Below are 27,333 nucleotides of genomic sequence, written 5' to 3'. Positions count from 1 at the left end.
TTTTATGCCTTACTATACTATGATCTTTTTATGACTTTTTATGCCTCAGTATTGTATGACATTTCATGCCTTATTATACTATGACGTTTTAATGACTTTTTTTGCATTTCTATATTATGATGTTTTTTTTACTTTTTATGCCTTACTATACTATGACGTTTTTTATTACTTTTCATGCCTTACTATACTATGACGTTTTCATGACTTTTATGCCTTACTATACCATGATGTTTTTATGATTTTTTTTGCCTTACTATATTATGTGTTTTTATGACTTTTTATGCCTTACTATACTATGATCTTTTTAAGACTTTTTATGCCTCAGTACTCTATGACTTTTCATGCCTTACTATACTATGACGTTTTAATGACTTTTTTTGCATTACTATACTATGATGTCTTTTTGACTTTTTATGCCTTAATATACTATGATGTTTTTATGCCTTACTATACTATGATGTTTTTATTACTTTTCATGCCTTACTATACTATGATGTTTTCATGACTTTTATGCCTTACTATATTATGTGTTTTTATGACTTTTTATGCCTTACTATACTATGATCTTTTTATGACTTTTTATGCCTCAGTACTCTATGACTTTTCATGCCTTACTATACTATGACGTTTTAATGACTTTTTTTGCATTTCTATATTATGATGTTTTTTTTACTTTTTATGCCTTACTATACTATGACGTTTTTTATTACTTTTCATGCCTTACTATACTATGACGTTTTCATGACTTTTTTTGCATTTCTATATTATGATGTTTTTTTTACTTTTTATGCCTTACTATACTATGACGTTTTTTATTACTTTTCATGCCTTACTATACTATGATGTTTTCATGACTTTTATGCCTTACTATACTATGACGCTTTTATGCCTTATTATACTATGACGTTTTTTTGACTTTTTATGCCTTACTATACTATGACGTTTTTATGACTTTTTTTGCGTTACTATACTATGATGTTTTTTTTTTTTTACTTTTTATGCCTTACTATACTATGACGTTTTAATGCCTTACTATACTATGATGTTTTTATAACTTTTCATGCCTTACTATACTATGACGTTTTTATGACTTTTTATGCCTTACTATACTATGATCTTTTTATGCCTTAATATTCCATGACTTTTTATGCCTTACTATACTATGACGTTTTTATTAATTTTCATGCCTTACTATACTATGACGTTTTTATTACTTTTCATGCCTTACTATACTATGACGTTTTTATGATTTTTATGCCTTACTATATTATGTGTTTTTATGACTTTTTATGCCTTACTATACTATGATCTTTTTATGACTTTTTATGCCTCAGTACTCTATGACTTTTCATGCCTTACTATACTATGACGTTTTAATGACTTTTTTTGCATTACTATACTATGATGTTTTTTTGACTTTTCATGCCTTACTATACTATGACGTTTTTATGACTTTTTTTGCATTACTATACAATTTTGTTTTTTTGGCTTTTTGTGCCTTACTATACTATGACGCTTTTATGCCTCACTATATTATGACGTTTTTATTACTTTTCATGCCTTACTATACTATGACTTTTTTATGACTTTTTATGCCTTACTATACTATGATCTTTTTATGCCTTAATATTCCATTACTTTTTATGCCTTACTATACTATGACGTTTTTATGAATTTTTATGCCTAACTATACTATGATCTTTTTATGACTTTTTATGACTTAATATTCAATAATTTTTTATGCCTTACTATACTTTGACGTTTTAATCTTTTTTTTGCATTACTATACTATGACGTTTTAATGACTTTTTTTGCATTATTATACAATTATGTTTTTTTGGCTTTTCATGCCTTACTATACTATGACGCTTTTATGCCTTACTATACTATGACGTTTTTATTACTTTTCATGCCTTACTATACTATGACTTTTTTATGACTTTTTATGCCTTACTATACTGTGATCTTTTTATGCCTTTATATTCCATTACTTTTTATGCCTTACTATACTATGACGTTTTTATGAATTTTTATGACTTAATATTCAATAATTTTTTATGCCTTACTATACACTAGGATGTTTGTATGACTTTTATGCCTTACTATACTATGATGGTTTTTTGAATTTTTATGCCTTACTATGCTATGACTTTTTTTATGACTTTTCATGCCTTACTATACTATGACGTTTTTATGACTTTTTTTGCATTACTATACTATGATTTTTTTTTTACTTTTTATGCCTTACTATACTATGACGTTTTAATGCCTTACTATACTATGATGTTTTTATTACTTTTCATGACTTACTATACTATGACGTTTTTATGACTTTTGATGCCTTACTATACTATGATCTTTTTATGCCTTAATATTCCATGACTTTTTATGCCTTACTATACTATGACGTTTTTATTCATTTTTATGCCTTACTATACTATGACTTTTTTATGACTTTTCATGCCTTACTATACTATGACGTTTGTATGACTTTTATGCCTTACTATACAATGATGGTTTTTTGACTTTTTATGCCTTATTATACTACGACATTTTCATACCTTATTATACTATGTCCTTTGTAGGACTTTTTATGCTTTACCATACTATTTCGCTTTTATGCCTTTCTGAACTATTAAATATTCATGCCTTTTTATGCCTCAGTATACTTTTCTGTTTTAATTAAATTTCATGCCTAATTATATAATATCACTTTTATGACTTTTTATGATTCTTGCTTGTTTTTATTTTTTCATATGACTGGATTTTGTCATTGTATGTAGTAATTTTTACCGTATGACTGCATGTACTACTCGAGACTTTTTAATTTAGCAGTACACTATGCAATCACAATAAAGGCTATGAATAGAATTCAATTACTTTTTATGGCTACAATACGACGGTATGACGATTTCATGCCTTAATATACCTAGTGGTCTCTATGACTTTTTCTGCCTTACTATACTATTACATTTTTATGACTTCCTTACCATATTATGTCTTTTTTTTTTAAATGTTTCTTTTAACTTTATTACCATTTTCAACGGTAGCAGTCAGAACCACCTTGAGATTGGGCTTCACCCTACACATATGCACCTATACAATAGTTGGAATAGCACCTTGCAAGAGTAGAACATTCACACAAATACCTCTATTCAGATACACATACAAATGCATACAAGTGTCTACATATTCTTTCACTTGAATACATGTGCATACATAGATAGATAGATAGATAGATAGATAGCTAGATAGATAGATAGCTACTTTATTTATCCCCTAGGGGAAATTCATGAGGTATATATATATATATATATATATTTATGTGTGTGTGTATGTATGTATATATACAAATATATTGACACAGACATGTACAGATATACAGATACACCTAAATGAAATTAACAAAATTCCTAACTAAGGTAGTCAATAACTGGTGCCCATCTTCTTCTAAAATTAGATAACTGTAGATGTAGCTGGCCAGGGTTAGGCTTCATCCAATTCATGATGAAAGAAATTATTTTTCTTGCAACCTTCAACAGAACATGCAGTATGTAACACTGATCTGTATTAAATTGATGTCCAGGCAGTATTTCCAGTATAAACAATAATGGGTCCATGGGGATGTCCTTCTTCAGAATTTTCTCCAGTTCTTCTTTGATGTTTTCCAAAATGTCTGTATTTTCAGGCAGTCTCAGAATATATGGGTATGGTCCCCAACCATACCACAGTTTCTCCAGGATTTGTTGATATAAATGTTTTTAAAGGCAGAAACTATCAGTGGGGTCCTGAGGAATCTCCTATTGACTTTCCAGTCAAATTCTTTCCATATCTAGCTACCAATCCCTTTGTGACATTTTAAGCACATGTTTTCCCTGGCGTTATCATTCACTATAATATGCTATCATATGCCTTTTTATGCCTTTTCTACACAATTTCTGAGGCCTGTTATATGAAGTGTGTTAAACCTTTCTGTATTAAATCAGAGCCACATGATAACACAATAATACTCAGTGAATTTATAGAAATAAAGCAGCACACCTGCTTGTTTCAAACAAATCCCAGACCTGGTATTCGTATATCTCCCAGCTGGAACACAGAGTACTGAGTTTTAGTCCATTCACACAGACGGACAGGTGTAAAGAGGCTGGCAGTCTCTTCACTCAGTCTGCATCTTCAGCCAGGTTGGCACCCTGGCTTGCACTGAGCACATGATTTACATATTCAGCTGTTTTATTTTAGCTGTGCTTGTTTGCTGAGGGAATCAACACATGGACTATAGCATCATATGTAGGAACAATACATGACACAAAACGGTAAAAGCAATAATGCTGAATTGGTTGTTGTCACACCTAAACAACACATAGATGTTTGCCAAAGCGGAGATGATTAATGCTGCAAGGGTCCATATGTTCCTGCAAATCCAAACCACATGCATTAAACGCAACGGATAAAGATGCAGCTTGTATGAGTTAATATCAAAGCATGTCTGTATACCGACTGTCTGCAGTGATCTGTAAAGAAGAATTTACACTTAGTTGACACCTAATTAGATTCAGCATTAAGTAAATGTTCAGTATTTGTTGATGGTGTTTATATCGGTGAGGGAAGACTATGAATATAGCACCATATACCATCATAAGACTTCAGTGATAAACAATGAGTTGGTCCAGTGCGGCCTCACTCCCTCCCTGGGCTCATCATTAGAGCTAATATGCTCTAACTATGAATAAACTTTGTCCACCATCTTGTGACTATTAATTTCACCACACAATTTTGGTCTTTAATAATTTACGGCATAGGAAATTATATTATGTTATTTAATAAAGCATGCCCTAGAAACCCTATTTCCTGTTTTATTAATTATCGCACAGTGATTTGACACAATTACCTTCTTATTTAGAAGATAATAATTTAGAAGGTTCATAAGTAACATCAACTCAGGAAGTGTAAAAATAACGCTGCACATGATCCAGTTTGAAAACATGACTCTTTTACAACACGACAGACATTTAGGTAAGAAATTCCTATTCCTAAATTCTAATTCTTAGAAAATAAAGATGTATGGTATAGGATTATAATATAATGATGAGTCCTTTTGAAGCCTTTTCTTCCAGCTGCAGTTATACTTTTCATTTTTAGAAAAGTGAAATAAAGAATTATTCCTATGATTGCAATGAAGATTTTCTATTTTAAGGAGCATATGCTATGAATTACAAATGACTGTCAAAATTTCATTTAAGATGAAAACCTTTAATGCAGCACAAATTTAAACAGTAAATTCAGGCTATCTGAAAGGCAGGTGAAAATATAAGACGTCTCCTGTAGATTATATCAGTGACTTATTGGCATCAAGCATTGTATGCACCTGCAAAATTTCTATTAGCACAAACCTGCATGCAAATATGTCAACTGTCTATGATGATTTTTTTACACTTACAACCAGTAAAAAATTAATTACTGCGCATTTCAAAAAACATGAAAACATTCCTGCCTGTGTAAACTTACAGACTCCAAAATAATCTGATAAACAATCACAAGCTATCTCCCTCATGACCATCATCAGTTACATCATAGTTAGAAGTTGAAAAAATGCAAGCTTGTGAATCTATGCTATCATTCATCTACATCCTCAGAGAAGCCAAAATGCAGATCCAAAAAAAGAATTAAAAAAATGAATATTCATTGAATATGTTCAAGCATAAGAAATAACATAGTCAAATTGTCATAAAATATTATAGAAAAATAAAATCCCCCCTGTGCCTGAAGTGTTTGAGGGATTAGAATGTAAATGAGCTCAGGGCAGGATTCTCAATGTGAGCCCATTTACAGAAACACAATGTCATTTACTGCAGGGAGACATTGGCACATATGTAGGTAAAAAGTCAGACTGGAAACGAGCTGTTTTGCAATAGATGTCTGAAAAAGTCTGGCACACATCCAGTCCACCTCTGTCCTCCCTAAAACAAATCTTAAAAACACATCAATAATCACTAATAGTATCATTACCTTGCTACTGTATCTATTCATCTTAACTGTTCGACATGTGCAATATTAAAAAGTACAAACTCAAAGAGTGCAAACAAATCTTGACAACATGCAAACTAAAAGAAAACATTGTGAGAGCCAGCAGATGACAGCGCTCAGAGAGTATTTTGGTTGAGACACATCCTGATGTGGAAGATCATTTTGGTCCCCTTCATGTGCTGACAGGTTTTCTTACATTCAGTCACACCTAGAGAAGAGAATTTAAAGAAGTAGTCCAAGTAGTCCTTAAGCTCTTTGTGGGGTGAGACACCTGATGACGTGGTGTGCATTGAGAAAAATGTCTTACATTCCCTTGAGATGTATAAGAGCTCCTGTCCTCTCGGTAAATGTTTTCTGTCCAAGAAAAGGGAAACCTCCACAAATTGAAAAAAACATGTCTCCCTGATTTGCATAATGCAGCATCTTTACACTTTTGTCCTTTAGCGCCGGGATACAAATAATACTTATGTCCTCCAGCATGTACAACAAATTAGAGGTTAGGTAAAAATGTGTCATGTTTGACCTTTCAGGTGGGTCTCAGAATATCAAAGGATAGGGCAATCTTTCAGTAACAAAAACCATCACATGTACAGGAATGCAACAGCAATAATATAAGCAATAAAAACAAATCACCATTTCTGTGTTTATGATAATAGATGATGCAAAATATACAACTGAAATACAACTATTTTGTGTCCTAAGACCTGAACCTACCTAAAAAATCAAATGTCATTCCGAGATTCAATATATGAGCCGTTTTCAGCCACTGAACATAAGTATTTGGTCAATTTCCTCCACTTATGATTGATAACTATTTGATAATGAATCAATATTTTCTTTGGAATTTGAAAAGTTTAAAACTGAGTTAGCAACCTGTGTCAGTATAGCATTGAAACATAAAAAAAAAAGTCTGTAAAATGCCCATGTGTGTTTGAGTTTGTCAAGTTTTTTACTCGCTTAGAGACAAGAGATGAATCACTGACACTGCTCAGTCTTGCCAGTGATACTTTTCTTACATTGGAGGCATGTGTGGGTGCATTCAATCCAATCTGAAAATGAAGATACATTTAAAAAAAAAACTGCTTAAACATTCAGAATATCCATGAGTAGAAAGGCATCCAAGTTTGGTCCAGTTTGAAACTTTTGTCTCTTGGAGTTAAAAATGCTCCAATTAGAGGATAAAAAAGGGGGGGGGTGCAGAGAGAGCAGGTTTAGAGAGAAGAGGAGCTCTGGCTGTAGTGTCTCAGCAGCAGCTGGTCATATTCAGCCTCAGAGGCCGGGGACAGCGAGGGGGGCGAGCTGCCGTTGGAGCTCAGCGATGAGTCTCTGAAAGGGGAGGGGGGCGTCAGAGCCACCAGCTCCTCCATATCCTTGGCTCGTCTGCTACTCACGCAAGTCCCGGCCAGGTGCTCGTAAATCTTACCCGCTGGTCGATTCTCGCAGAAATTGGAAACAGCCGCCACCTCAGCGTACGTGGTGACAGTGGAGGGGGCCTGTCTGCTCCTGGATGTGAGGTACTGGGGAGGGCAAGGTGGGGCGGCATCCGCAGCTGCAGGCAAAGCGGTGGTGGAGTTGGGGCTGACGGTGGCTCCCCCCGGCAGCATCATGGTGTTGAGCTCACTGATGTTGGCGGTGAAGCGGTTCACCACGCAGCTGATTTGGTCCATGATGGTGGTGCCGTGAGTTTGCCCCCCAATCATCCCTGTGCCGATGTCACCCACGCCTACAGGTATGACGCTGATGTCCCCACCATCCATCATACCGACACCTTGGCCGTTGTCCCCGCCTCTTCTTCTGACCCCAGCAGCGTGCTCAGGTACAAAGGTGGCTAAAGCTTGCAGCTCCTCTCCATCCTCTCCTCCCTGGACACCCCTCACCTTGGTTGCATGCTGGCTGATGGTGGTTAGAGGAGATTGAGGAGGCGAGCAGGTGAAGGGCTGAGACACCTGAGGCTCTTCGTACTGCTCTTTGACAGCAGTGTCCGCAGGTATATCTCCTCCTTTAGAGAAGGGTTTGATGATGGCTGTCTGGTTTGCCTCCACTGTGTCTTTCTTCTTGACATGGAATGACATCCTCTTCCACAGGTTCGGTCTGTAGCCGCGCTCGTTCTGCGCCCAAGTCATTGATTTCCCATTGGAACTGTGAAAAAGAGAAGCACAGAGTAATTAGCTCTCAGCTGACTTAGCAATTTGGCTTTAAATTTGATAATACATGTGAAAGATCCACGAGATGTATGTACTGTGCGCATAATGGCAGATATTAGTATAACACTGAGAAAAGAAGCTCATCCATCTACCCTGAGGTCCATGTTCTATTTCTTATTGTAAGTATTTCTACCATCCCCCATTCTATCTGCTACCCTGTGTGTAATTTTACATCTTCCTCCATCTTCCTTTATCTTCCCTAGAAAGAGAAATCCTTAAAGGCAGCGGGTCTCCTGTGGGAGTACTTAACCCAAATGAGGTAACCTTTCTCAGCTCAGGGAGCAGTTTTTTCTTGGCTTCACATCCAGCCTGTTGGATCCAGCAGAGCTTTCATTTTTTATACGTTGACTCATGGGCAGAAACAGCTAAACTAATGTATATGGCTGCGTTAGACCACCATGTCTGCCACATCCCTTCCTCTCTGCAGCTTATAGTCCTAGAAATATAGTCCTTAGGGGAGTGTGCGGTCTCTACCATAAAAACATGTGCTGTATTTTTCCTGATTACATGATTTTTGCAGGTATTTCTATAGCATAATTATTATCCTTATCTGGCAGCAATCAGCAAAAATGGAGGCCAAAATGGACTCATTAGAGGAGGCTTGTGTTGTTGAATATGCCACATACATAGTGTAAAATAGACATAATCTAAATAGATCCATTCTGAAGGAGTCCATGCATAATATAAGGTCTTAGGTTTTGACTGTCTCAAAACACTCTGCTGTCATATTTTCACAGTTATCCTGGGAAAACAAGAACTTTAACATCTTTAAGCTGATATTGTGGTACCTTTAATATTTTCCCTTATTTTCAATGCTTTTAGAGATCAGGAGAAAACTAAATAAAGACTTCAAAATGTAGTTGAATGTTTTTTATTTTCCCTAAGGACTCAGGACACCTGAGTTTAGATTTTTCATAGACACTTAACCAGAACTAACTCAGTGTTTTTTTTCAGAGCCTTTATCCAACTGGCACATGTGTTTTCAATAAAGAGGAGTTCATTTGTTCATAGCTTAATACCTACTTTGGTCCCCTATATACCTGATGTCGTCCTGTGCAGAGCCGCGGCGTCGAAACAAGTTGGCCATGCTGCTGGAGGGCTTGCCAGTCTTGGCAGCTTTCTTGGCATCGCCTACATGCATGCGCACCACTGTGGATGTTGTGAAAGCACTTCGGACATTTTTCTCCGGCTTGGCGAGCATGATGTACACCTGTCGATGAAAATGAGCGACAAACATCTATTAGCGTAAAGATGTAGGGATGCAAAAAAACGACGCCAACATTCAAACTCTGCTTGTGTAAGAGTGTGTGTTTCCATTTCGTACCTTTGGGACAAACATGCAGCAGAGAGCCACTGTGGCACTGAGGCTGACACTGAAGCACATGGTTATGATCTTGTAGTTGGAGCCAAAGTAAATAGGGACAAAGGCCAGCCAGATGATGCAGGTGGTGTACATGGTGAAGGCAATATACTTGGCCTCATTAAAATTAGCTGGCACGTTACGAGTCTGTCGGAGAAAGGGAGGAATATGATTTTTAAAGCGGTGGAAGTTGAAGTAGAAAGAACAGAATTGAAAAGAAGAAGAAAAGTAAAGTCAGAAAAATATACCCTTATTGTGAAAGTATAATGGGACAGCCTGTGCATTATTAACTAGTGTTATGCTGAAGTACCTTGAAGGCGTAGAAGGTGCAGCTGAGGATAAGCAGGCCATTGTAGCCCAGCGGCGCCACCACCCCCAGAGTGGTCAGGTTACAGATCAAGTGCACCTCACGGATACTTGGGTAGTCATAGATCACCTAAGAGGAGACAAAGGGAGAGGTCATTCCACTTAAGTGTAAATTAAAATCCCCCACACTGGAAGATACACACACACACACACACACCTGTGGTGGCTCTATGATAAGAAGTGCCACAATAATCCCCAGCTGCAGCAGTATGAGTAGGAAGGCGATGACCAATTGTGCGCAGGCGGACATAAAGCGAGGTTTCTTGGTGCAGATCTTCTTCTTGCTGCCTGCCAGGATCCGCGCTATACGGTTGGTCTGGATCAAAAATAGATGGAAGTGGTTATGCAGGCGTCACTTACATGGACTGTGGATAACACCGCTCGCACTGATTCATAACAATAATCCCCTTTTTTTGGTTCCCAGATCTTAAACATCAACCTCAGCCCACACACACAGATCCTCAACTTCTCCCATACCTCCCCTTACACTTGGCCATCAGCCAATCTCTGGCGGTAGCTCTTTTACTCCTGCTCTTATCCTCAGATGCCCTTCTGTTTATGCTGAAAACACAGGACTGTGATAGCAGACAAGTTGTCCATCAAAGGTGAAATTAGACAGGTAAATATACCCTTGCTATGTCAAAGGGTCATCATCTTCAGCAGCTACCGTCTGTGAACATTTTGCAGTTTTGTTCTGCTCAATTTCTGAACCTTCTATTCAAGTGGAAGAGACGAGGTAAAGATGACTTTTCACTTTGAGGAACAGTCGCACCTCAGTGGCATTATAGAGTTTAATAGAAATGAAGCTGATGATCGAACCACATGGCGTTGACTCAAGAGTTTCACAGGAAGTGAAGCTTGAACATTAAGCTATTTGTTCCTCTGCCTACTGGCAACAAAAGCAGAAAAGAAAATACCTTGGTGACCAAAGCGGAGTAGCTCATGGCCGGGGAAAGGCCGATTCCCAGCCGCTGGAGGTAGCAGTAGATTATGTGGGGCTTGGCGATAAGGCTGAAGGTGCACAGGTAGCCCAGACATATTCCGGCCAGGATGATGTAGCAGAGCTCACGACTGGATGACTTGACCACAGGCGTGTCCCAAAATCTACAGACAAATTCAATTATATCGACGGCTGCAGATTCACACAACTGCTAAGAGTATCGTACAACTGTAACAAACCAGTTTTGATTTACTTTATAGCAATTTTCCTAGTAGGCTACCAATGGGATTAGTTACTGTTATTTTTTTACATTAATGTTGGATTATTTACTCCAAACTAAACTATGGTTATTTTGACCCAGTGTTAAATACAACAAGCTCAAGTTTTGCCTTAAAACTGTCACAAATTTCCAGTTAGTTGTAAAAAACAAAGCTGCAAAGGATACACACAGTGTGTTATTAAGACAAATGTTGAAGTTAAAAAAGATATAGTATTTCAGAATAGTATAACAGTTTGCAACCGTACCATATTTTATTTTTGAGTAAACCAACATGTATATAAAAAACTAACATTAACACTAGGTCAGAACAGCCCCTGGTCTTGGGTGGTTTACTACGAGTGGATACTGAGTAAAGTGGTTTATTGACCCAGTGCTTTTTAGTTTGTATGTGCATGGCTGGTAAAGCTGGAGGCTATAATTACTTGATAAAGACAGAAGTAACAAAAAGTGTAGCCATGAGGCCCAGGCAGGAGAAGACCACTGCAGCGATGGGCTCTGGATCCCCCCAACGCACGTACTGCACCGGGATTGGCTCACAACCTCGGGGATACAGAGAGGCGACAGGGAGTGAGCAAAAACAACACACAGGAAAAGTTCAAGCAACATTTTGATTTCTCTGTGAGACTGATTCACACTATTCACTGTGAACGTAATTGTAATTATGTGTAAAACCTTCAGTCTATGATAGAGTGGGGTCATGAGAGATTAGGTAAATTTGTTGTGAAACAATTAAGGGATCTGTAAGGAAGATAAGAGGAAGAAGAGGGGGATCAGAAAGCGATAGAATAGAATGATAACAGGATAAACACACTGCCTCCCTGCTCTGGAGAATACAGATCAAAAACAGGCTTCATGTGTTTTTCAAAAGCACAGAGCATCTGAAATATTGTGGGAAATAATAAGTATGTACAAAAGGGCAGGATTTCAAATAGTTTTGACAGACTTTGGTGTTAAGAAATCTAAGCTTCAGCCAAATCCTGTATTCTGGCAGGGATCTAAAGTCTGTGTGTGTGTGTGTGTGTGTGTGTGTGTGTGTGTGTGTGTGTGTTTGTGTGTGTGTGTGTGTGTGGGTATGTGTGGTACATGAGTATTTGTGGTGATTTCTGCGCAGTAGAGAGTGTCTTAGTTCGGGGTGTTTGTGGTCTGTGTGGTAGGTAAGATGTAAAGGGGATTGGTGGTTGCACCGTCAGTGTGTGACCCAGATTCAGGGCCTGTTTGGAAATCACGCATTTGCAAGTAAGAGTGACATAAACAAATTGTGTTTACCAGTGAGGTCATCTGTGGGCCAGGAGCCCAGGATACAGGCTCGACAAGTGTACTCATCAAACACAAACTCATTCTCTTTGCAGGGAGTGCAGGTCCAACAGCAGCTCACCTCTCCTTTACGGATCACCTGGAGACACACACACACACACACACACACACACACACACACACACACACACCAGAGTATGAAAGGGCGGAAAGGTCTCAAAGCTCCAATGGCACTTTCCTGTAGCTAATCTTCCACTCTGCCCTGTAAGCAAGGAAATTAGTATTTCTTCGTCAGGGGATCAGAAGAAGAAGAAGGATGTATGGAATCTCAATGAGCCTCACTACTTTGCCGTAGCAGCCCTTCAGGGTAGAAGTGGTGTTTATGGTGGAAAATGAACTCAGGAAAGTGGAGGCATGGTGGGACAGTGGTTAGTTACTTCACATAGAGAAAGTTCAATGCTCAAATATCATCTGATATTTATATCAGTATATAACCTAGCTATGATCAGTTCCACCTCCTCCTAATGCTGTTTACAAATGAATGAGTCAGTAATAATTATTCGGTGATATAATAGATAACAATATAACCCTGGCAGAACCAGATGACATGAGTACGGACTCTTTTCTGCTCTGATTGAGAGGAGAGGGAACAGAGTGGGGGCACTGACAAGGTCAGCGCTGGTCAGAAAGAGCCGGGCCGAGTGGGTGGGGGTGTAAGGCCTGGGTGTAAAGTACGGGCATGCAGAGATCCTCAAAAACTCATGCGCGACTCTTGAATTCTCCTCAAGTCGCCACTTTACAGGGAGTCAGCGTGGAGTGCGTGTGGGGGGGGGGGGGGGGGGGGGGGGTTAATGTTAGAGACTTTTGGGATGATAATGAGGAGGCAGATTGCATTATTCTCCATGATTTGGAGAGGCTGAGGGGAGTCAGAGAAGCCCAGATGGGAGATGATTAAAGCCTGAACAAAGAGGTTTGCAGAGTCCCCGGTGGGGTACTCAAGGATCCGATTGGAACGATTTTTTGTAGATTACAATCCTGTGGGATCAATTTAAGGCTGTTGTGTGGGTCTTGCTTGGCAGTTTTCTTCAGCAGAACTATGATATATTCTCTGGTGCATGAAACTACGTATTTTGGAGGGAGATCATGACGGAAACAGCTGCCAACATTAGCAAAAATTGAATTTCTGAATTGAATTTCTGTGATATACAACGTGATATGATGTAGTCTCTGGACTTAAATCATTTATAGCCTGAAGACGTTGATTTATGCTCTCCAGCATGCGAGCAAATAAAAAGGCAGATAGAGTTGCCACATTTGTTGTTACTTAAATGATTAACAAACTGTTAAGATTTTAAGAAATTAAATATAACTTGTTGATTTCAAAGCACATCTATCTCAACAACTTTAAATTTTGTTCACTGTGTGGTTCGCACCTTGATCTGTGCCTTCTGGCAGGGCTCAGAGCAGACTGACTGGATGATGTCACTGTTGTTACTCCAGATTTCCTCATCGTTCATCTTCAGGCCACCCTGATCCCAGCTTCCCACGTGGATGTAAGCGTACTCGTCCTCGCCTATGTGCTTGAAGTTCATGATTTCATACCTGAGGCACACATGAAACAGCATATGCACACATTTAATATTTCTGTCTGCTTCTTGATTTCACCCCCCCCCCCCACCCCCAATAATCCTTACCTGCCAGGCGAGTCTCCATTCTGGTCAAAGTGGATGGTCTCCCCAGATACGCCGGTAAAGTTGGTTCTCATCAGGAAGTCCAGCAGCTTGCGGCCGTCAATGGGCCGCATGGTCTCGCACAAACCCTGGGGAGGAGCAAACACAGTTGATGCCGTCACGACTGATGTGAAAACACACAAACGTACGCACTGTTCACTATCATACCTTATATCCTGGGCAGAGGGATTGCTGCATGGCATGCAGGCCGTAAGCCATGGAATAGATGGCATTTATGACAAAGCCCATCTTGGTGTCTTGGGCGTACTGATGACGCAGAGACTCTCTCCCTGTGGAGAACAGAGACCTGCTCATGAGGAGAAACCCAATCACTCTGATCCCTGTTTCTCTAAATTCACAGCGATACACAGACTAGATTATAAGGAGACGTGTGGAGCAGGATCTCTGTGTTGTACTAACAGGTGCAGGTGCGGTTGTACATGGCGCTCTCCTGCGGGTGTCCCCTCAACCTGCACTGGAAGCGGTGCTGCCAGAACTCGGGGAACCAGGGGTTCCTCGGGTTGGCGTCGGGCTTCAGGTTCAGGTAGTAATCGTCGAACCAGGTCACATACGCAGACTTCAGCTTTATAGTGATTCCACCAGCTGCCTCCCTCTCGTAGCCATCAGTCACATCGTACCTGTCCGCCCAGCCGTCACTGCGCAGGAGGAGGAGAAAGGTAGAACCAGACAAAGGTACGGCAGGTTGTTAGTTAGAATAAGGATTGATGCCAAAAAGAGAAAGTCTATGTATTGTACACACATTTTCCTGAAGAAAAGCTTTCTAAATCTTGTGACACAATTCAGTATAATCAGTACATTATATTATACATACAATCTAAACATTTGGAAACTGTTGCTCAATATTGCAACCCACACAAGGATTTGAGCTGTGATTTCAGCTCTGTCACCTCAGCTTGATTTGTGGAAAATTATCTGTTATGTGTAAGGAACAGCTGGTAAACCTGACACAATGCTGGAAAAACAAATGATAAACAGCCACAACTTACACTGACAATTATCCTACAATACAGACAAGCTACAGATGGCTATCAGAGCAGGGGCGTCCTTCTCTGTCTTCAAGAACCTCTTGAAAACTCATCTCTTCTGAGAGCAGCTGTAACACGCTATCATGCCCAACTAGCACTTACTATGTGCTTTCGGTGCACTTCTTCACCTGATACTTATTGAATAGATGTAATACTTAGTGCTTAGACCAAGGTCTCCAACTGCACTGAAGCTTGTAAGTGGCCTCACTCGTAAGTCGCTTTGGATAAAAGTGTCTGCCAAATGAATAAATGTGAATGTAAACAAAGGCAAGTGAATCTAGAAATTTAGCATCACATCAGAGGTGATGGGTGGAAACGTCACTGGGATTATGAGGTCAAGACAAAGGAACAGCTTCCACTTCTTCAAAAACACTGCATTTATACACTGGGATTCTCCGCTCAGCCTTGAACTTGGTTCACCCAATCAAGGCGGGGCTGACATCTTGAAAAAGCCCCGCTCAGCAGTCCAGGGAGCAAATGTAACAACAACATAAGCTCAAATGAAAAAACAATTTAAAGCAAAAATATTTCAGAAATACACAAGTACGACAGATTACTGTAATGGCTTTATAAAGACAAATAACACTCCATGATGGCATTGAGTTTTTTAATGTGTCCAGCTGTAAAAAGCTGTAGTTGGTGCTTATGAGTATCTCTGACACCACTGTTGCACAGATTGAAGGTGGCAGGTGGTGTCTTATAAAGTGAACCTAATGTTTGCTTTGCAGAGTTACAGCAGAAAGAAAAAATTATCATGATGACTCAGATGCAGCAACACCAGACTCACTGGGTGATAAAAAAAAAAAAAAAGAAAAAAGTATTTGCTCACATATCCAAGTTGAAGAATTCTGAAAAATGTTAATTATTTTCATGTGCAAAGATAACTTGTATTAAACCTCTCAGGGATGTATGATTGTGTCTTTTTTTTCTCCAGCATGTTGTTTTGTGTTGTATGCTTTGTTTTGTAGGTTTCACTTCCACGGTCGCATAACTTTGTTAGTAAAGTTTGTGTCTGGCTGCTGATTAATTAGATCTCTGTAGGCTCACTATCTGCGAAGTCCACTGAGACACTCTTGTAATGAAGAGCATATTGATTTGCTTGACTTTACCAACAGGAGCAAATATCTAATTGCAGATAGAAGCCCTGCTTTGCAGGAATCATGCTGTATGTGTGAACCAATCTGTTAATGTATTTTTAATTCTGACAAAGTTAGGTTTGCGAATTAGAAATGTTATATAAGTGATTCATTATCGTTTTCATTCTGCAGGAAGGCAACACCTTCTGATTATAGTAACAAAAAAAACACCTGATGCTGCTCAATAAACTTTGAACAGCAGACAAACACCACCAGACTGCTGCGTCTGCAGACACATCTGATCTGCTATTTATTTCAAAAACACTGTGGGCTCGGACTCAAAGAGCCATCTCATCAGTGAACTGTTTAAAAAAGCTTTCTACTCCATCTATTAATATCTCCCCCTCTTGTCTACAATCATCAAAGACAGAAGGTTGATCACACCTCCACACATGTGCATACATGTAAACACACAAACCTCACTGACACAAAGAACCAAGCTCCTCTCTTTCTAACCGACGGAGAGAGAAAAAAAAGCAAAAGAAGTCATTTTTGAAAACTTCGCTAACCAAGCTGGAGTTACACAACAGTAGTGTGGGTGGATTTTTTTTTATGATGCCTGGTTCTCTGGGTGAGGTAGGAGATCATTTCATAACACATCCTTAGAGAAGCGAGCACAGAAATGGTACACTGGCATAAAAAAGGCAGGAATGGATATGAAAAGCATGGAGGGCTTTGACTCTGGATAGTTTGAATCACTCTTGAACGAGAGCTCTGAAACCCACACATCGACCTGTGAGGGCAATATGCTGTATGCAGCGTGTTGCTGCACCACCTACAAGCCTGAAGACACACACACACGCACGCACACATACATTGTGCTCTTATTTCACCTCATCTGGCAATAAACTGGTCAACTTTCCAGCCAGATCTTTTCTGAGTGGACACTTTACAACCCTGTAGTGGGACCAACTTCAGGCTGGAAACTAAAATGAAACTGAACAAGACAAGAAAAAAAGAAAAAAGCGAAAGAGCCATCTGAACAGAACAGAGGAAAAAACACTCCCATGACCTGTGTTTCCAGCTCAGTCAGGTGCTCACAAATGGCAGTATTTACAGGTTGGAAGCCAGCGGGGGATCATGTTGCTTTTTCTAGCACTCCAAGTAGCCTGTTGTCGTGTGAAGGCACTGCCACACTGTACCTCTCCTCTGATAAACTGTCTGTATCCTCCCAAGGCCGATAAGGAGAGATAGCAGTGACAAGGATTGTGGCAGAGCAGGCAAAGGTAAGTAAGGACGCAAAGTCAGACCAAACTACCTGCAACAGAATTTTCAGGATCGGTGGAAATTATTTGGATTTGGATTATTGGATAGGATGGATATGAGTAAAGCATAACACACTTCCACTATAGTCCTGGTGTCTGACTTTTCCTCTGCTATATAGACCTACTGGCTCAAATTCTTAGAAAACTTCCAATTAGTAGCAGCAGTAATTAGTAGTAGTCTATTTGAACTGACTCAAAACAAAGCAAAGATGTGATAAATGGATTTAACTTTGATTAAAATCGTTTCTACTTTGAGATGAAAGACTTTAATAGCAATGTGTGAAGAGAGCTTTTGAAATTGTTTTATTCCAGTGCAGGAGATTTGCGCTAAATGTGTGAAAGACTGAGAGTTTCCAGCATCACTAGCAGCTCTTTGAGGCCGCATAGGCATAGTGGTGGTTTGAGCTACATGCTAACATGTTCACAATGACAATGCTAGCATACGATGTTCAGCAAGTATATTGCTTACAACATTCACCACTTTAGTTTTACATGTTAGCATGCAAACATTTGCCAATTAGCACTAAATGCAAAGCTGAATTGGTGGGAATGTCAGTTTGCAGGTATTATGGACATAAATTTGAGGTGTTCAGTGCAAATACAAACAAAGAAAAGAAAAGTCAGCAAAGTCAGGATTCATCCAATGAATGTGCATTATTGCAAAGCAATGCATTCAATGGTTATTGAGAATTTAGTCTGACCAAAGTGGTCGACATGTGACACAGAGTGACAGCACCATTCCCAGACCCATGCCACTTGTGTGTCCAAAAACAGAGAAAGGAATTTTATTTGTGATTTTTTGCCGCACATAAAATAAGTAAGCCTATTCCCATATAGGCTTATACAACAATCTTCATTTCTCCATCAATTTCTATATAAACAGACAGCGGTTTGGATACAACCGTTCAAAATAGGTTTAAGCAGTGCTGGTAAAAAAAACAAAAAAAAAACATCATCTGCTCTCTCATCTGGTCTCTCTCTTTCTATAAATGGATCCTAAGAATGCACTGCACACACACACACACACACACACACACACACACACACAAACCTGGTGACAAATCCTCCAGGCTGACATGAACAGGATTAACTAAATAGAATAACAAGAACGGCGATGAAGCCAATGAAGTGCGGTCAAAAACTTGATGTTAAGGAAGGACATAACACACACACACACACACACACACACACACACACACACACACACACACACGGGCGTGCACGAGGCATATGTTCACGTATGGTTGCATGAATGCATATGCATTAAAATGAGTCATGAATGTGCCACCTCCTCAACAATGCATCTCAAATCTAATTAACCTACCCTCAAAACACAACAGCAAGGAGATCTCAACAAAAATTAACTATCATTTTTAATAATGAGCAGACAACACCACACCTGTCTGGCCGCTCTGTGTGGTAATATGCATTAAAGAGCTTTTTTTTTTTTTGCAATATGTAGTTCAAGGTTATTTTATGTTTCCTGCTGTCAGGTTTGAGCGACAGCCTACATATGTGGCTCCTAATGAGGAAAGGCATTTATAGAACACCAGGGACGAGAGTGAGCCAGAGAGCTAAACCTTAAAATAAAACGTTATTCTCGGAGAGAGTGAAACCTCCTGCTACATCAACCCCCTCTTTCCCGCTTATTTTTTTTTTCCCTCATGTTTTTAATTGCATACGTTATCTCCTGCACCGTGTTCCCAGTTGTTAAGATTTTCTCTGCCTATATTAACCTGAGTGACCTAATCCATAATATGCAGAATTTGAAGTGGTGATACATCCCTGAGAGAAAATTCAGCTAATGTCATTGGTTTAATTTGTGATTTAGGATGGAGCAGGATGCTGCATAGTTAATCATTCTGGAGGGCCATCACTGCTTTGTCTAATGACTTGTCTATTTATTTTGGTGACCTTTGCTCACTCTATATGGCTGCCAGCTATACTTCATTTTCTTGAGTTGTTTGCTGCTGTGACCATGACAATAACAATATGATACCATTTAATAGGGCTGAACAATTAATCGAAATATTATCGAAATTGCAATATGGCCAAGTGCAAAATCCCAGGAGCTGCAATTTTTTTTTTTGAAAAAGATCAATAGTGTCACAATTCACCATAAATGAAGTATATGGAGCTACAGAGATGCCCTGGCCTAGAATTCATATTCTCCAGACGTAAAGGAACAAGCCCCAACAAAAATCATATTATCATCATTTTTATATTTTTTCGGTGAAAATGAAAATGCAAAATGACCATTCCAGTTGTAATCGCAATAACTGCCATAATGATCCCAATATGATTTATTTTTTATTTTTTGCATGTCATTCAAGCCTACTACTTAATATTGACTTAGGATTCATTAATTGTCTTTCTATATAGAGCCTCAGATTTTAGGGAGTTGTCATTTTTTGGAGGCTTGCAGACGACTCCGTGCTGCTTCAATAAAACATCTGCATGAACGAACATTATTAGGAATGGAAAATACAAACAACGTCAGCTGACTTAGCTTTTTTCAATAATAGCAACAAGTGTATTGAAACAGACCAGACATAAAAATAGTATCAAGTAAATCTAATTTAGAAGATAAATACCTGGATGAATCTGGATCTTGATAGTTTCATAAAAGTTTATGGCATAGTGTCATTGTCATGTATATACAAAAAAAAGTTAATTAAAAAAATACCTTGAATTTCTTAGACCACCGTGAAGTTGATGGATGTGATGAAGATGATAATAAGGATGATGATGAGAGGATGATTGTGATGTTGTTGGATATCTGAAGAAAGTCTGGATTGAAAATGAATGCACAACACTAAGGAACATGGAGCACAAATGTTTCAATCAGTTCCTTTAGCCTCTATGGTAAAAGCAAAAAAATCCCAGTGGTAAGAAATGCACTCATGATTCCACACACCACAATCCGCCACTCACCTTCCAAGCAGCAGAAACTCTCCCACCAGGCGCTGTCGCCTCATGGCCATCAGTATGCCTCTCACCGTCATGCCCTCGCAGAAGCAGGCCACAACCCTGGCTTTGGGCAGGTGGCCACGTAGTTTCTGCAGTAGCTTATCAAAGCTCTGTTCACCTGCGTTGCTGTAGATCTTGTCGGAGTGGGCGATGCAGAGTCCCTCCTTTGCTGCCATGTCTTTAAATGCCTCCATGCCGCTCTCTCCATAATTACCTGTACATGGGACCACACAAACGGAATGGTGTTTATATGCACACAATACTGTCCGCACAAAGCCTTATTAAAGCTAACAAAGTGATCAGAGTAAATTGTGACAAAAAACTTTAACTCATTCTTTAACTAGATATTTTGCAGTTATTTTTTTTATGTATTTATTTGCATTAAATAACCTGCCACTTTGTTCACATTGTAATGTTGTGCAAACATTTGTTTCTAATGTTTTGCTCCTCACACTTTCACTCTGGTTGCAAATGTTCGTGCATCATCTTGTGATATGAACACAGAGAACACACGCACAGGGTGTAGACAGTCAAATCCACTGGTGTAATGCAGCACAACACTTGAGAACCTGGTAATTCAGTCCCTGTTATGGGAACTGTCAGGGGTGAGACTTCTCTGTTTTTGCTGGAAATGAGGTCACCCAGTTTCTGTTGCTTCGCAAGTATGATCTCACTCTTAGCATGGCACTGTTTGAGAGTTCCTTTTCATTAATGTGTGAGTTTGACTCCCATATGTGGCATGTCTCCTTTAGTGATAATCTAATTTACTCTAATCTTTTATTTGTTAAACTCCTACTTTAACCTCCATTCAACTCCCTGATGATGGTGATTTCGGTCTTCATTGTAATCCCATATTGTATAAAGTGAGATGTCCATGTCTTTTTTGACTATAAAGCAGGTTTAGGTCCTATATCAATACTGTGAAAGTATCAAAGCCTCAGTCCACAGAGAGAGACACACAGCCTGTATTCAGAAACTGAGCCTTAAAACAAGCCGTCAGGACTTCTGTAACTTTGTGATGTCACAACAAAGCAGTCACCACCCTAAGATGTGCCCCCAGCACGGCTCAACTGGACCCACCATCCAGCCTTGAAGGATTTGGTTTCTCTGAATAATTACCTGAAATCTGCTATATATTTTTTATTTGATCACTCAGAAAACAATCAGCCAATCAGAAGAGAGGTTCAGAGCCTCTTTTCAGATTAGTTGACCCATCTATTGCTGCTAGAGCTCCAGAGAGAAGCCCGGGAGAGGAGATGTAAAACTACATTGAAAACGTTTTTGGTGCTTAAAATCGCAAATATATCATAATAAATATTAATAAAACACAAGCAAAGTGTAAAAAATGAGAATCTAAATCTCCAGTAGGGTTTTTTACATTTTGTGTGGCCAACTTTTGTAAATAAGAATTAGTTTGATGCAAAATGCAATGGAAAGTAGGCTGAGCCGTACTCTGTTTCATAAGCACAACTATAACCTCTGAAGCTACAGTGGATATCGAATTCCTGCATCTCTTGTCTTGAGATGTCTTTAAAGAATTATACCACTCGCATTTGTGAGGAAGCTGATATCATGTACTGGCTCATAACCCTTGTCATTAATTTATGCAAATATCATGCAGATGAACAAGCAAGGTGCACCTGCATTTGACAGTTAGGGTGTTATAATTGTGCTTTCGGACTTCCAAGGATGTGCAGTATATTAATAACCATTCAAAGAGATTCAAAACCCAAAAAACAAAAACAGAGTCTGGCAGAAAATCTTCAGCACATTAAATGCTGGTAATTTTGCACCGTATGTATATTTCCTTGTTCACTTGTCTCCTTGCTAGTTAGTGAACTCATACGTGACTGTCTTGGTAATGTCAGATTCAATAAGTGAAGTGTTTGTGTGTGTGTGTGTGTGTGTGTGTGTGTGTGTGTGTGTGTGTGTGTGTGTTAACATACACAGAATGATAATTCTGACAACATCCCACTGTCTACTGTGCCTGAAAAACAAGAGCGATATAGTCTGGAGCATAACTGTTAAAAACTTATGTCTTATTTTTATAATAAGAGATACATGAGGTTTTATCCTGCAAAACAACATTTGGCACAAAATAGTCTCTTTGTTTTAAATCCTCCTCTACAACAGTTTGGTATTTTTATGGAATAAACTGGAATAATCCAGTAAGGATTTAGCACTTATTCTTATCAAGAGGGATTTATTTCACAAACAGAATGGCCTTGAGCCACTAAGAGGGTAAAACAGAAGCTGCAAAATGATGGGGACAGTATGGAGTTTTCATTTAGGCTGATATTGAGAATTATGCCAGTAGCATGTGTTTTTGTTACTGAATAGGTGGGATTAGTGATTCAGGGGCCGGGTCTGTTGAAGTGGTGATAACCCCTGTGTGTTGATTTTGCCTAGATGTTCAAAGCAAGGGGACAGGAGTTGCTTTGAGGCAAGAGATCAGCCTTATATCTGCACTATAAAATATGGAACAGCTACTTATGGTAAGAACAAAAAAAGAAAATGTAAAATAAAGCAATTGTACTTTTGTATTGCAGCCATCCATCACACAGCCCACAACAACAATAAAGGTGCTACTTTATCTCCCTCTATTTACAACTACGGCTGATTTGAATTCAACTTCAGGAGCTTTGGTCACACATAGATAGGGCAATAAAAAAAAAAAAAAAAAACGTAATAAAATGCAAATCTGATTATGAGCAACTGCTGTGAGAATGTGATCAGTGGCTGAGGCGTCACTCAAATCAGTGGACAGTGAGCCACGAGAGTTCAAAGCCGATGGCAGATGTTCCCTGGGAAGCTTTGCCAGTGATGAGCAGGATTACAGAGAATATATAAGCAGAGCTAATTTCATATAAATTTCATATTCATGACATAGATATAATGGCCTCCATTGTAAAATCAGACTAAAATCAGAGCCATTATACGGGAGTTACGTAACGCATGTGGCATTTACTTCTTGCTTTAATGTGTGTGTGTGTGTGTGTGTGTGTGTGTGTGTGTGTGTGTGTATCTGTAAAAAGGCATGCTAAAAATGATGATTCGGCTGAGCTTTGGTTGATTGCATGTCAGAATGTCGGTGAGTAATATAGTATAATGCCTCTCTTCAGCCCTTTTGGACGGAAAACTCAAAAAACTTCCAAAACTAAGAACTGAAACTAAGAAGTGAGTCAGGCACAAACACAATAGCACGGGTACATGTGTTTCTCCATTTTTTGACCCATTGTAAGGAAAAAACAATGATTTACTGTTGCACTCTATTGTAACAGATGAAAATAGTGAGTTCAGATGCGACTGATTAACTGGCAACTCAGTATAAATGTAATTAATGTTGCTTAATCCAGGTGTAAATAAGGATGAGAGACAGAGGGATAAAAGGTAAATGTCAGATTGCAAGTGACACTCACACACACACACACACACACACACTCACACACACACACACTCACTCACACACACACACACACACACACACACACACACACACACACACACACACACACACACACACACACACACACACACACACACACACACACAGTCTTACCCTCTGTGTGTATTGCGGACACGTAGCTCCAGCTGTATCTCTTGACGATGTCCACCATGGCTCTGGCCTGTTGCATATCTGATGGCACTACCCTCATGAAATATTTATACAAGCTCTGTTGGAAGGAATTTACATGTTCACACGTCTGGCAGTTTACTTGGCATGTTTTCATTTGACAGCCTGACTGCCAGTCACACATACATTCATAACAGCCCCTACTTTAAACCACATTGCTTGTACCACTCACTGTACATCGACTTCCAACTGATTTTAGTGGGGGATTAAGGGACATGTATTTTATGAAGATTTTCCTTTGAGAGTAGTTATCCATCGCAATGAAAACCATGTCTGATTTTATTGTCGTCATAGCAAATAATACAATTAAAAGTCAGGTTACTCTGGAAGTTGATTTTCATCAAAAGCAGTAACTGTCTGGATTTTTTTGTACAGTATATATATTTGCTATCATGTAATTGTACGTGAAAGTTTGAAATTGTCTCAAATTTTGTCGTACCTTGTCACTGAGATCCATGCTAGTGGCTGAGTAGGCAATCTGTGGGATGTTGAAGAGCTGGAGGAGATTTTGCACCTGGATGGCCACGGAGCTTGATCCCGGTCCGATCAGACCCACGATGGGCTTCTTCCCCTGAACCAGCAAGCTCCCCGCCTCTGCAGTACACTTGCCCTGGCTCTCCTCCTCTTCGCTGGACACTAGAGTGTCCCGAATGAACTCAATGCTCTGCTCGAGTGCCACCGCGGAGTGCCAGCATGAGTCCCTGGTGCAGAAAGATAGAGTTTACATCGTTGTTTTGGCAAGCAGGATGGGAACAAGAGGTGAGGATAGCTTAGAGTAGCCAGTTGGATCCTTTTTTAAGCGCACAGTCTGTGCCTCATGGACCACTTGACAAAGACAATTGTTAGAACAGTGAGAAGTTTGCAATCCAAAGTTCAGCCAAAGCTAATATGAAGTTTCATCAGGCTGAGTCAGTCACAGTATGCTGGAAAGTTCCAAAGTCTTTTTAGTAGAAAACTCCCTCGGAGAGATACTTCCTGGTTCGCCTGTAGATTTGTTGACAGGGCACAACACTAACAATATCAACCTCATATTAGCTTCAGCTGAACTTATGTACAAACCAGAGCAGTGCATTTCTTAAAGTGTAGTTGTGCTTGGCGGGGGTCACTTCACAGCCTCCACAGAGAGGAAAAGTTTGATTATTTTTTTTTTTTTTTTGGTCAGTGCCTGAAATTCTGATTTACTGCAGGTTGTTGTACCTTCCTCTCTGGTTTACATAACTGTCTGCACTCTTAAGTTACCTGTCTTCTCTTAATGCTCAGGCCACTGCCCATCTGCCTAGAACCATCCCTCTTCAGTTACACTCTCCCTGGAAGTTTGGCTGCTGCCTCAAGTCTCCAGTCTGTCTCCCCTGCTGCCTAATAACACCTCCCCCAGACCCTCCACTCATTTAAAGGGACTCATGCCATCTGTCTTTGTCTTATTGGGAATGTTGAACCCAAATTAGGAAACTTTAACATAGAGAAATTTTACTTTGCTTACTGAAATGTTGTCTGATTTAAGAAACAATCCACATGTGCCAACAATCAAAGCTGTTTTTTCTACTTTTTAGAGACCGGTAAAATCCTTCATCCTCCTTGAATGATTGGAAATTGAAAAAAAGTGCAGTGCAATTTGTATAACAAGCCTTTCCAAAGTGCATCAGTTTTTTACATTGCATTTAATTGGAGATGATTGTCCTGTAATCAGCTCGTTCAGGTGATTCCTAACACCTCTGCTAAATTCAGGCAGTTGTTCTGGTTGTTTGTGAGGCTGCTAGTTTGGTTGATTTGATTCCATCCAATCTGAAGATTGTACACATGGTATATCAAAGGAGTAATGTTCGATGCCAAACCTCAGGGTATCATATCATCAAACTATAATGAGCCATAATTGGTTGCAAGTTAGCTCTTCTTTTCTATCAAAATTCTTCTTTGTGTCAATAACGCCCACCCATAATACAACAGTAAAGATAACAAACAATTTATTGCTTTATAAAAACAAACTTTTGTGATTGGTTTCTGACCTGATCTCGCAGCCCAGGGTGATGTTCGGGAGGAGCGTGGGGTCTGCATTAATTCGATCCAGAGTGTGCATCATGGCCTCTACTCTCTGGATCCCATACTGCTCACGCACCGCACCACACTTCCGCTCGTGGACCTGAGCGAAGTGTAACACAACTGGATTACTAACATTTATCATATATGCACACATGGAGAAAATGGGCACACACACACGAACGTACCTTGTCTGCAGGTGGTTGGTGATGGACAGAGAACAGAGCTCCTATAATGATGTCACCAGGTATATGTGCCAATACCCTTCTCTCATTGTTCTGGGCGTTGACCCCAACCCGCTCTTTCAGGCCCAGCCAGCTCAGATCAGCTCCCATTAACACACTCACTGCCCAAAACGTCACATATAACCCCAGTCGATTTCCCATCCCTGTGTTCCTCCTTACACCTCCTGCCATCCTCCGTCCTCTTAGAGCTGAGGTCCTGATGAATGTGTTGTCTTTGGTATGGTGCTGGTAGTGCCGGGGGTAAGGGTTAGATTCCTGATTGAAAGGATAGGGACAAATGAAAATGAGATCAGTGTATGTTTGTTTAAAGAATAATGCACTAAGAAATCTCTCTCAGTCAAGTCAGCTCATGTATTTAAGGTGCAATATTTTGAAAAAAGAAAAGTAGATTTTGTTATCAAATCTCCCTAAAAAATGAAGCTGCTGTCCATGGTGCTGAAATGATGTTGGCAGCGCATCAAACAACTAAGGCAAAACTGACATCTTATGCTGGTGGTCCAATCAAGTGTTAACAAACTAAATAAACCTCACTTATCTCCTCTGTAGTCACGAATTAAACCATTACTGTGCGGCTCCACATATCCCCCCCCCAAACTGACAGACAACTTCAGCCTACCTCTTCTCTGCCAGCTGCCTTGCAGATGCCATTCCTTCAGAGAGCGTTTCCATCACAGAGGAGCAACAAGAGAAGCGCTGCAGGTTTCTGCTCAAAGCTCAGCCTGGTGCCTGGCTACAGCACACTGCAAATAGCAGCAGATAATATAGCCCGTTATTGGAACATGTTTGACTTACTGACGCACACGGCGGCCCCCCCTCCCTCCTTCTCCTCTGCCTCCTCCTCC

The 27,333-nt window shown here is 39.6% G+C and overlaps 1 protein-coding gene across 2 annotated transcripts; it reads right to left on the bottom strand.

Moving 5' to 3' along the window:
* Positions 1-5,232: 5,232 nt before the first annotated feature.
* grm5a (glutamate receptor, metabotropic 5a) lies at positions 5,233-27,264 on the bottom strand. Of its 2 annotated transcripts, none has more exons than XM_056398170.1 (18): positions 27,108-27,264; positions 26,435-26,746; positions 26,216-26,349; positions 24,652-24,913; positions 24,138-24,252; positions 20,543-20,792; positions 14,582-14,817; positions 14,330-14,451; positions 14,126-14,250; positions 13,865-14,033; positions 12,444-12,570; positions 11,600-11,717; positions 10,875-11,061; positions 10,115-10,273; positions 9,902-10,027; positions 9,556-9,738; positions 9,272-9,441; positions 5,233-8,166 (listed from the first exon to the last, which is right to left on the bottom strand). In XM_056398170.1, exons 2-18 carry the CDS (start codon positions 26,660-26,662, stop codon positions 7,239-7,241), a joined length of 3,639 nt encoding a protein of 1,212 aa, XP_056254145.1. In that variant the 5' UTR covers positions 26,663-26,746; positions 27,108-27,264; the 3' UTR covers positions 5,233-7,238. The 2 variants fall into 2 exon arrangements, with proteins under 2 accessions (XP_056254145.1, XP_056254146.1); XM_056398171.1 differs by having other exon boundaries at positions 7,998-8,166; positions 9,255-9,441.
* Between the last annotated feature and the right edge of the window lie 69 nt (positions 27,265-27,333).

The sequence above is a fragment of the Seriola aureovittata genome, chromosome 15 (genome assembly GCF_021018895.1).
Source record: "Seriola aureovittata isolate HTS-2021-v1 ecotype China chromosome 15, ASM2101889v1, whole genome shotgun sequence".
NCBI lineage: Eukaryota > Metazoa > Chordata > Actinopteri > Carangiformes > Carangidae > Seriola > Seriola aureovittata.
Note: the sequence above shows the minus strand (reverse complement) of the source record. Positions and strands in the feature narration are given on the sequence as shown.